This window comes from Sturnira hondurensis, unplaced genomic scaffold (genome assembly GCF_014824575.4).
Source record: "Sturnira hondurensis isolate 20B ecotype Veracruz unplaced genomic scaffold, ASM1482457v3 Scaffold0008196, whole genome shotgun sequence".
NCBI lineage: Eukaryota > Metazoa > Chordata > Mammalia > Chiroptera > Phyllostomidae > Sturnira > Sturnira hondurensis.
The window spans coordinates 21,790,310-21,803,053 of NW_028080827.1; the positions used below are offsets into that span (position 1 = coordinate 21,790,310).

The window sequence follows — 12,744 nt, forward strand, 5'->3', positions numbered from 1 at the left end:
ATTTCTTTAAATGTAAACTACCTTAAATCAAGTGACAAAAATATTAAATGACCAAATTCTGGATTTTGCACGCAGCATTTACTTTCTTTGACTAATTTTGCCACTACATGCCTCATTACTGTGAAAGAGAAGTACTACAGGCTCTATATTTCATTCCTAGTGCCATAACAATTAAATGGCAAATAATCCTATTCCTTACAGAAGTTACACAAAATTATTAAATGTCTTTTAAAATTTTACTACATATATCTTATCAATATTACAATGCCAACTTTAAAAGACTACAAGACCAAAATAAAAATGTAAAACAGAAGTATAACTTGCAAGAATGCAACTATCACTATAAAAAAGACTTCTTGAGAAAACCAGGCATCAGGTGTAAGTGAAGTACGCAGAGGCATCCATATTTTCAACAGTTTAGAATTACCCAGGTCGGCGTCGAGGTGAATACTGCTTGTAAATTCGGTCCATACTACCTTGAAGATTCATGAGAGCAGTAATTGCTTGATTTAAACATTCTCTGTCCTCTTGTTCTTCACTACATGCTTTCAATTGCTAGGAAAACCAAAAAGAAATATTAAACCTGCACTGTTCAATTCTTTACCTTTCTCATAATTAGAGGAAGCAACAATATAATAACTCTAAATGAATCTTAAAATACTTAATGAAAACAGCTATAACTGTATGTAATTATGTATACCTCCTAATCCCTCAAACCAACCTTCTTCTACAATACAGATATGCAGTCCTTTAACCATAGTAGTCAGGAAAAAAGAAGCAACTGTAATAACCATTTGGACATTTTCCAGATATGTGAAAATAGTTTAAAACATGCAAAAAATGAAACTTAAAAGTGACTTATTTGTTAATAATTATGAATAGAGAAAATAAGATACACTAATTTTTTCATATTTTTTTAATCCTCATACAAGGACATGCTTATTGATTTTAGAGAGAGGGGAAGGAAAGGAGAGAGAAAGGGAGAGAAATATCAACTGGCTGCCTCTTAAAAGCACCCTGACTGGGATCAAACCCACAACCTATGTATGTGCCCTGACCAGGAATCGAACCTGCAACCTTTTGGTTTCTGTGGCAACTCTCCAACCAAGTGAGCCACACTGATCACGGTTATTTCATATTCTTTAATAATTAAATTCTTAGGTTTTAGACATTTCCAAAAGCTTGAGTGTCTTTGTTGTACAACAATCAACTGCTAACTTTAGCACTTCAATCCTTTGTCAACCTTTTTGAAAACAGCATCTTACAAAAACCTCAAGTGATATTTTTAAACATAAAATTCAACCATTTTAGTAAATATCAAAAAACCATGAAAGTTAATATTCTACCTTATGAACCCTTAGAAATTAGATTTATAAACTGCATTATTAATCTTCCCCCCCCAAAAAAAAATCTTCCCAATTCCGGCTTTATTTTATTTATCCAAAAATTTCTCTTGTATCTCACCCTCAAAATGAAAGAAAATTTACCTTATAATAAATAATTCAGCCCAGGCTAGAACAGCTCAATGGATTGAGCATCGGCCTAGGAACCGAAAGGCCGCATCCCCAGTTGAGGGCTTGCAAGAGGCAACCAGTTGATGTTTTTCTCCCTCTCTTTCTCCCTCCCTCCTCTCTCTCTAAAGATAAATAAATAAAATCTTAATTTTTTTTCTAAAAAATATAATTCAGCTTGAATGAGTTAAATTTGTTTGACCTAAGAATTCAAAGTGGAGCATTATATAGATATAGAAAGCATATGGATACAAATACACATTGATATAAATCCTGGGAAAATTATAATCACTTCTTTTAGAAAATTAAAAAAAAATTAAATCTATTTCAAGATCTTAAATTACCTTACTAGAAATTTTGTGATAAATTTTACTTCCATTCCAAGAGCAACCTGAAAACCATTCATAAATGGTTCCCGTTCCTTAGCAAGAAACTGAATTGAGCAAGGAACTGAATGTAGCAAGGATCTACATTGCACCTAGGCAATGTACTAGGTGCACTGCCTCTCATTTCTATGACTTAGAAATTATTCTCTATATGGAGCACAGAGTCAGTTGGTATTCTTCATAATACTTGCAACAGTATTTCTATCAAAAGATCTGCAATATAAATGAGTGACTATCATTAAAAGTAAAACCTTATTAAGAAACAAAAAATTGAGAAAATAAAGGAGAAAGAGACAAAATACAAAATATCACACGAAGTTTAAAAAAGGATCAGCACATGATCATTCTAATTTCTAACGGTGAAAATTACAATCAAATCATTTATGCTGTTATAAAGATTTCTTACAGAAAGAGTCTTCAACTCCACTGTAAAATAATTCCTTAGTAAATAAGGGTACTGATAATATAAAATAATTATGGGTTTTTTATTCTCACTGCTTTTGTTGATTCAAACTTAGAACTTATCACTAATAATGACATCCTACCAAAATGAGAACTGCTTTTCAATTCAGGTATATGATGATACCAAATTTCTACTGTCTACTTCATCTTCCGGCTACTCAAACTCTTCCACATAAATGACTATATCATTTCTAAATATCCATGGAATCATTATAGGCCATCAAAGGGAAATAAAACTTCAGGCTACTTAAAGTACAGGATTTTCTGGTATAAAATGATGGCTCTATTTGGTACAACCTTATTCCAAGGATTTGCTAAATAATTCTTGAATTTTCTGCAGTGAGATTTAATAACCATCACATTAATGAATGTCCAAGCACATCCCTACAAACATCTGAGTTTATTCTAAACATCTTACACTGACAGAGAAATTACCATTGAAATGCCTCCTCCTCATGAAGCTCTTCTTTTCCCTCCCCCAACTTAAATTTCTTCTTTTGAAATAATATATAATTTATAGAAAAGTTGTAAAAATAAACATCCTGTCACCAATTTTTAACATTCACCATATATACTTTATCATTCTGTGTGTAAGTGAATGTGTACCATTTCCCCCTACCCCCCGCCCAAACTATCTGAGAGTAGTTTGTGATAAAATTCTTTCAGGTTCCTTGCTCAGGAAGAATAGCCATTGCTGAATGGTTCTGAGATTGTTTTTTGGTTGGAGTATGAGAAAAGCTCAAATGTATCAGCAATTACTCTCAAATAGTATTATTCCCTTTTACTCCTTTAGTATTTCAGTGGTATGCCTTAGAACAAAGATGTTAAAATATAATGATCAACTGCTGGAAACATTAATAAAGTTCTATTATCTAATTTACAGCACATGCCCAATTTTGTGCTGTAAAATGGCCCAACCCTGTACTTCAGGCTAATTTCCCCCATTATAGCACCCAGTTAGTGCTGCACTTAGCCGTCACGTTTCTATTGTCTCTTTTAATCTGCAACAGTTCCTTGGCATTTGTCCTTCATGGCTCTCCCAATAAATAAAAAACACATACCTAAATAAACCTCTATATATCCAACATTCAGATTAACTTTTTCTAACTTCCCTAAATGGAGTTAGTTATTACTGCCTCAGGGATCCCACATAAAATAATATATGTACTACTTACAGTATATCAGGCACTTATATTGTAATTATTTGTTTGATATTCATCTCTTTACCAAACCATGAATTCCTTAAATATGGAGATATATATGTTTTACCCATTTTTTGTATAGTACTGGCATTGGTAGGTACCCAAAAAGGTAATTAGAATGAATGATGATTGTATAAATACTGATAATTTTAAGTGTTTTGACAAATAACAATCATGAATATTTACTGAGCTCTTATTCTATGCATGCTCTTTAATGCACTAGTTTATTTAATCTTTGTTATACCTCTATGAGAAGGTACTATTATTATACATGTTACAGATCAAAAAAATTTGAGGCACAGAGAGGTAAGTAATTCACCCAAGATAAGTAGGAGAGCCTGTGTGCAAACTCGGGAACAGACAGCAGGGTCCAAGTTTTCTGCCAAGACTACACTGTCTCTCTGCAATAACACCAGACAATTCATGCAAATAACAATTATGGCCTATGCCTAAGCCTGGAGACCAGGAGTTGAAGGGGAATCCCCCTGTGTTAAAAACAAACTGGAAAATTATATAGTTTAAGAAATAAATTATCACTAATAACTAAGTGTGCTTTGGAAAAGAGGTCAAAGAGAATAAATGCCCTTGCAATATACTCTTAACCTAAGCAATTAAGTGGCAGTGAACTTTCATTTGTGTGTAATATCTTATGAACTTGACTGAATATTCTCCTCGTTTAACTGGTAATCATTATTCTCCTTAGTTGTGTATAAGTGCATCCTGTCCAAGATTTTGCACTTCATGTAAGTTTTCTTAGCTCTATAAGCCTTCACTTAAACACTTACCATGCTTCTCTTGAATTCCTATGAAGTGCTGTATCTACTATAGATATCTGTGTGACTAAAGCAAGGGAAATTTTAATAAATTAAAACTGTTGTCTCTAATTCATTATACTGGTAGTTAGTTCATCATAAATGCGAAATAATATATGTGATCAATCCTTTTTTGCTAACAATAAATTTCTCTCTACAGTCATAAAAATAGAATTTTAGTAATTTGGTGGGAAATTCAACTCATTAAAATTCACTACTCCTGGCTGGTATAGCTCAGTGGATTGAGCACAGGCCTGGGTTGCAGGCCAGTTCCCAGCAGGGGACTCACGAAAGGCAACCATACATTGATATTTCTCTCCTTCTCTCCTTCCCTTCCCCTCTAAAGATAAATAAATAAAATCCTAAAAAAAAACTTACTACTTTTCTTGCCCTGCTTGGTTGGCTCAGTTGGTTGGAGTGTTGTCTGTACACCAAACAATTCTGGGTTTGATTCCCCATCAGAAAACACAGATAGGTTGCAGGTTTGATTCTGATAGGGGTACATTAGGGAGGCAACCAATCGGTGTTTCTCCCTCACATCACTGTTTCTTTCTCTCCATCTGCCTTAATCTCTCTCTTAAAAAAAAATCTATGGATATAACCTTGGGTGAGAATTAAAATAAAAACAGCATTATCTTTGTTCAGATGTCCTTGAGTGATGTGTCGGTACTGAAAGAGTAAATATTATGCTATAAGATATTCTTCATAACCTTTTCAAGAGTAAGAGCATTTCTTTTAACAGACTACCTCAAGATGCTGATGTTATGAACACACTCACATACACACACACACAGGAACACAAAGGTGGTGACAAAGCAAATATTACCTGTCAACAACTGGTAGATCTAGGTGAAGAGAACTCACAATACTACTTTTATAACTTTTTTCTATGTTTTTAGTAAATGGTGAAAAAGTACTACCTAAAAATGCAACTGTCTCATATTTGAAATACTGGCTTATCTTTCCCAATGAACCTTATTAAAGTTATTAATACTAGGTCTTCCTGTTAAGCTTTAAGCTAAAGTAAGATTAAGTTCTTGTGAGAGGAGAATTTTTATTCTTTCCACTACTAAATTTCCAAGGAATGACAAGAGATTTAGAGAGCAAAAGAATGTTGTCTTTGAATGAATCAATTCTGAAGTGAGAGAGTAGATTATGTTCTTAATGACAGAAGGATGAACATAGATTTTTTCTTACAATATAAGAAGGATATTATAAAGTTAGCTATAAATAATAAAATAGTTTTTCTTTTTTCCTCTCACAGAAAAATTGAAATATATGTTTAAAAAACCCTAAAATTTCTTTAAGGAAAAATAGAAAATGGAAGTAGTTCATGATTAACCCCAAGGGGATTAAATTTGACAAGAACAAAAAAAAATCTTATCTATGAAATACACTTTAAGGCATTGCTACAATCCAACAATGTACTCTAAAATAATTTCAGGCAAACTATATATGATGTCCTATCATTTTTCATTATATAGTTATTTTTCTATTTATCATAAATTCTGATTCTGGGAAGTAAAACTTGAATAATATTTAAATAATATGTCCACACATAAATCTCCCTTGGTATGTGACTGAAGCAGATATTTAAATTAAAAAGTGCTCCAGGATTGTGTTTACTATTACCAAGGGAATGTGAAAGTCTTAAGTCACACTGGTCCAGCCTTCTTTCTTATGGTTTTCATCCCAAAGTGAGTGTAACATGAAATGAAAAGAAATTTCTTTTGGATGAGTACTTGATACCGAACACTATCACAAAAAGGCAATCTATAGGATAGGACAAAATACTTGCAAATGATACATGTAATAAGGTATTAATATCCATAATACATAAAGAACTATAACACAACAATAAAAACAAATAACCAAAATTAAAAATAGGCAAAGGACTTGAACAGACATTTCTCCAAAGAAGATACACAAATACCCAATAAGCACATGAGAAGATACCATCACTAACAACTAGGGAAATGAAAATCAAAACTATAATGAGCTATCACCTCATACCCATTAGGATGGCTACTACCAGAAAATAAAAATACAGAGAATAGCAAGTGCTGGCAGAGATGTGGAGAAACTGGCACCCTGTACATTGTTAGTGGGGATGTAAATGGCATAGTGCTATGGAATGCAGTACAGTTCCCCCCCAAATGATTAAAAATGCAATTATCAGATGATCCAGCAATTGCGCTTCTGGTTATATGTCCAAAAGAACTGAAAGCAAAGTCTCAAGGAAATATTTGTGTACTCATATTCCCAGTAGCACTATTTACAATAGACAAAAAGTAGAAGCAATCCAAGTGTAAGACAACATTGGTTGCATAATTACACACTTAGCACTAACTGAACTCCATACTTAAAATGATTAAGATGTTAAATTTCATGTTTTGTATTTTTACCACAATTAAAAATAAAGTAATAAAATGCTTTAAAAAGCAAGTAGTAAGTATCACAATCAGAACAGATTAAAAAAATTAAAAATCATTTTTCATTTGCCCACATGATAATCCACTTAGCTTGTGTCTAGAATTAGTCCATCTGTGTTTTTCAAACTGTATGTTATTATCTATTAGTGCATCACAATAATTTTAAAAAAGAAACAGAAGAGACTATATCAGAGTACACTGCATGAAACTTTGTTTTGTGTGTGTGTGTATGTACGTACAGTCATAATGTTACATGTATTTCTTACTCTGGATCATTTCCACTGTACGACATACAGGGTGACTCCCACAGGACAATAAGTGCTCTAAATATCAATAAACGGGCCATCTTCTAAACTATCTAAGCCCTCTGGATCCTACTAATTAAGTCACGTGCTTACCAAGAATCCGCAGCATGTGTTCCCAAATGTTTATGGCAGTTGTGCTTATGTTCTAATAATGTAATTTAATAACACATTCTATAAGTCAAAGCAATACAAGTATTAAAATGATATATATGTAGAAACAATCAAATAATTTTAAAGGCAAGTCTCTCTAAAAAGGTATAGGAACAATAAGTGTAAAAGATTTGAAAAAAAAAAAAGATTTGAAAGAATAATAAAATCCTAGGTTTCTGCTCTAAGATTGCTTTACAAGTACTGTCAAGTTCATGTATCATCTAGAGGAAAAGGAAAATAGAAATCACAGAAAAAAATTTTTGTGACTTAAATCACAAAGATTCATATTCAAAGAAAAGATTTTACCTTAAATCAACAGATTAGCATATAAATACATATAAATTTTCATTTGTAGGGGCTTGTGTGTGTTTTTATTAAAATAAAATATATGAGTCAATTTTATGATTCTTTACTTTATTTCAATTAACTGACCAACTACTAGTCCCAATCACAATGGCTCAGACTACTTGGAATCCAGTGATTAACTGGTGATAAAAGTAGCTATGGCCTCAGGAGGAGTCAGGCCATAATTGGTAACTTGGTTTTAGATGCAGACCTTGGGGAGTTTGTTATCCTCACCTAAGGATATGTTTCTATTTACGCTAGAGAGTGAGGAATGAGGGGCAGGGAGAGAGAGAGAGAGAAACACTGATATGAGAGAGAAACATCCATCAGTTGCCCTGACCGGGGATTGAACCCACAACCTTTTGGTGTACTGGATAACCCTCCAGCCAACTAAACCTCCTGGCCAAGGCAAAAGCACGTGGATTTTAAGAACTAAACATCCAGATGGGGAAAAATAAAAATCTTTAATTATAGAATCAAACCAGGATTTTTAAATGTTGGAAAATATTGGCAACTATAACACTATAGATAGGACATCCAATTAAACATGAACATTACCTAAAAATTTTTAGGAATCCAAATATACATCTGGAGCTACCAATGTATTATTCATAGGAAGCCTGCAATCCTTCTTCTAAGTTTTTTATGGATCCATTAGTCTCCATGGAAACGTACATAATCAAGTTGCTTATCTATTTGTGCACAAAAGCTAGTGAGCTCCAATACCACACATTATGGGTTCTAAGATGTCATAAAAAAGAATTCTTGAGGTAGGCATTCATTAGAAATCATAAAATAAGTACCTTGCCTAGGACACCTACAACATATAGAGTTATTCTGGCTTTTATTTTAATATTATTACTAATGAGTTAAAGAAAGTCTGAACAGATTTTCTGAGCCAGCAACCAGCTACACTCAAGGAGAGTATAAAATGCTCAAGCAAAAAGACGCCTTGCTTATAAAAGAGCAATAAAATCGTTAAAGAAAAAAATTTTACTGAGCAAAATATGTTGAAATAATTGTACTATTGAAAAGGGAAACGATCTGAAAGGAGGCAAAAATCCTTAGATGTTAGCTGGAATCAGTGAAGATCAGTAGCTATGATGTAGAGAAATGGGAATAGAGAGTCCTCAGAAAATCTTCATCTCTTCATATACCTATCTGGGATCTCAAATATTAAGGGAACATGTATATGAAACCTCAAGTGGAAAAATATTATATTTATTTATTATGTAACACATTCATATTTGTATTACACTTTTTAACTACACCTTATTGTTTATGCTATTACAGCTGTCCCAATTTTCCTTTCTTTGCTTCCTTGAATCCAACCCCCCTATTCCCTCAGGTAACCCTCACACCATTGTCCTTGTTCATAGATCCTGCATATTCTTTGACTACTCTATTCCCTACACTGTACATTCCAACCCCATAGCTATTCTGTAATTACCTATTTGTACTTCTTAATCACCACACTCCTTCACCCATCACCCCAGGCCCCTTCTCATCCAGTAACCATCAAAACTTTCTCTCTATGATTCTGTTTCTGTTCCACTAGTTTATTTTGTCTTTTAGATTCAATTGTTGAAAGATATATATTTATTGGAATTTTATTGTTCATATTCTTTATTCTCTTCTTAAAGAAGACCATTTAAAATTTCCTGTTATACTGGTTTGCTGATGATGAACTCCTTTAGCTTTTTCTTGTCTGGGAAGTTCTTTATCTGTCCTTTAATTCTAAATGATAGCTTTGCAAAATAGAGTAATCTTGAGCATAGGTCCTTGTTTTCAATACTTTGAATATTTCTTGCCAGACTTTTCTTGCCTGTAGCATTTGAGAAATCAGCTGACAGTCTTATGGGAATCCCCTTGTAGGCAACCAACTGCTTCTCTTTCGCTGCTTTTAAAGATTCTCTCTTTATCTTTAACCTTTGGCACTTTAATTATGATTGTGTCTTGATGCGGGCCTCTTCGTATCCATCTTGTTTGGGACTCTCTGTGCTTCCTGGACCTGTATGTGTTATTTCCTTCGTCAAATCAGGAAAAGTTCTCTTTCACTATTTTTTTCAAATAGATTTCCAATTTCTTGCTCTTTCTCTTCTTCTGGCACCCCTGCAATGTGAATGTTGGTATACCTGAAGTTGTCCCAGAGGTTCCTTACACTATCCTCATTATTTTTGGATTCCTTTTTTCCCCTTGCTGTTCTCCTTGGGTGTTTTTTTGATTCTTTATGTTCCAAACCACTGATTTGATTCTCAGCTTCATCTACTCTACTGTTACTTCCCTATAAATTGTTCTTTATTTCAATTAGCATATCCTTCATTTCTGACTGGATCTTTTTATATTGTTGAGGTTCTCACTAAGTTCCTTGAGTATCCTTATAAACCAGTGTTTTGAACACTGCATCTGATAGATTGCTTATCTCCACTTTGTTTAGTTCTTTTTCTGGAGTTTTGCTTTGTTCTCTCATTTAGGTCATGTTTCTTTGTCTCATTTTGGCAGCCTTACTGTGTTTGTTTTTATGTATTTGGTAGAGCTACTGTGTCTCCTAGGCTTGATAGAGTGGCTTAATGAAGTAGGTATAGTAGGTGTCCCATAGGGTCCATAGCCTCCTTTATTACCTCAGCTGGGTACTTGAGGTGTGTCCACTGTGTGAGCTATGTATATATTTCTCTTACAGTTAAACCTTGATTGCTGTTGTCATGTCAAAGGTCAGCCTGTGTTCTGTCTGGGGTCACACAGCATTAGCTACTAGTGCTGGGCTTAGAGGTGTTCGCGAGAGGCCAAGCTGTGAACCAAAGCCATCTGCTGCTAGTACCAGGCCCAGGGCCACTTAGAAGAGAGATGGGGCTTGCTGAAGCCAAATGCTGCTTGCTTCAGAGAAATTAGGAAAATGTGAAGCATAGGCCAAGACATTCCATTCATATGGAAGAGCCACCGGAAACAGCTTGCGTAGGCCTGAAAGTTGGGTGAGGTAGGGCCTCAGGGAATCACCAGGGTGGGGCAAACAGTGTGAGCCAGTTTGATAGAGTCTCAGATATGGCACCCACCTTGTGTCTCTGTTGGGAGTGGGATCGGAAAAGGAACAATGACCTCTTCTAGCTTGTCTGTCTGGAATAAAGCTTACTCTCAGCTCTTGCCCTGATGCCTGACAATTCATTTCCTCTCTGTATGTCTCTGATGCCTTTCAATCTGCAGTCCCCATGCTGGAGCTCAGAGGGAGTGAGTTTGAGTAAGTCTGTGCTTGGGCTCTTTAAGAGGATCTGCCCAGGAGTCCAGCAATTCTGTCTTCCACAGCCTCAGTGCCCTCTAGTTTTTGTAGCCATAAGTTATGGGACTTATCTTTCTGGCACTTGAACCCTGAGCTGGGAGGCCTGGTTGGGGCTGGGACTCCTTACTGCTGAGATAACCCTCTTGATTTTTATCCACCTCATGTGGGTATGGGACCAACTTATTCTACGTCTCTACCCCTCCTACCAGTCTCTATGTGGTTTCTTCTTTAATTCTGTAGTTGTAGGACTTCCATTCAGCTCAACTTCTGATGCTTCTGAATGATGGTTGTTCTACAGTTTACTTGTAATTTTGTTGTGGTTGAGTGAGGTGGTGAGCCATGTTTACCTACGCTGCCATCTTGACCGGAAGTGATATTACATTTTATTACATACTTTTATTATCATCATAAAGTTTATACTGTTTATTAGAACCTTAAAGAATTCAATACATTTTTATGTTCACTGACCTCTGAAAAGAGTTCAAGTTTTACCATATTTTTTTAACTGTTGTTTGAGTCCTAGCTAAGAAAGGAAGAATACTATTCTGCATGGAAAATATATGTCAATTTTAAAAGTGTTTTCCTTAATAAGGCAAGATAGAAATTTAGAAAAATGTTATATATCTTATTACTTACTTAAAAGTTAAACCACTATTCCTGTGTGCCTCCAAAAATTAATTTTAGAAAGTAAATATTTAAATAATGTTAAATACTTTGAGGTTCTATATTATAAAATGGCAGATAAAGATAGTTTCCTGTTTCTATCTGCCATTTGGAAATAATATGAAGATAAGTAACAAATACAAGCTTTTCTCCACAGTCTGTGGAAAGAAGGTAGACATTTAAGACACTTTATTTTTATAAATAAAAAGTATTTTACAATAATATGATCACACCAAAAACTATACCTTAAGCCTCATAAATGCAATGCTTTTGGTTTGGAAAGCTTTCATCTTACCTTTAACAATTCAAAATAGTGCCAACAGTGATACACTGGTACCAGCATAAGGCGTGGAAGGACGTAACGAACTGCCTCTCTAAAACCATCAGCAATGGACTGCAAAGCAAAATGGTATAATATTATATCTCTGATATCAAGGATATATAACAGCAGTGTTGCAAAGAAATAGCTTTCGAAAATAGCAGATAGAGATTTATTAAAACTATAATGGCAAACATGTTCTATATTAAAATCAAAGTGCTGTCAATCAAGTTTTTTTTCTTTTTACTCTTTAAAGTGATTGAATACATACATTTCTGCACCTCTTATATTGCAAAAATAACTTTCACAATAGTCAGCTGTTCTTCAAAGATTTTAAGTTCCACATACTCTACAGGAATTTTGAAAAGCTATGAACTTTCTCACACATTTTTATGTCACCATTTCAAAAGTGGGAGAAGCCACCGGGCAAGACAGAGCTAGGCCATGGGAATAGAACCTGGCAATTGCTTGTGCACTGAGCCATACCCCTTGGGGACAGAAGTTGGATGTTTGAGCACTGAGAGCATGCTGTGCAGTCAGTCAATGCCTTCACAAACTTCCTGGGGTCATGGCAACAACATTGCGTTTTGCTTCTAAGCATGAGGCTGCATTACCCAGGTAATCAAGCATGTGCTTTGCAGATGTTCCACCCCTGTTGCAGAGGTCCTGCTCCTGGCCGGTGCTCTGTCCCTTCCACTGTGGTCACATTCAGTGCTGCCTGGGAGACCATGTTGAATTTCTAGAGTTACCTGTTCTGCTGGTGGGCCTCAAGTATGGGTAACTCACTGCAAGTGGGGACTAGAGCATGGCAGGCGCAGAACTGACAGAGTTGACCACAAAGATGATGGCAGGGAGAGGTTCTTACAATGAGCATGTGCAAGGCTAG

At 34.9% G+C, this 12,744-nt stretch overlaps 1 protein-coding gene across 1 annotated transcript in view; it reads right to left on the bottom strand.

Annotated features, from left to right (window-relative positions):
* The window catches only part of SOS2 (SOS Ras/Rho guanine nucleotide exchange factor 2), a 96,962-nt gene that overhangs the window by 35,868 nt on the left and 48,350 nt on the right, over positions 1-12,744 (bottom strand). Inside the window, exons 8-9 of the mRNA XM_037054251.1 lie at positions 11,835-11,933; positions 428-555 (exon numbers count right to left, since the gene is read on the bottom strand). Coding sequence (XP_036910146.1) covers positions 428-555; positions 11,835-11,933 — 227 coding nt within the window. The remainder of the gene's footprint in view (positions 1-427; positions 556-11,834; positions 11,934-12,744) is intronic.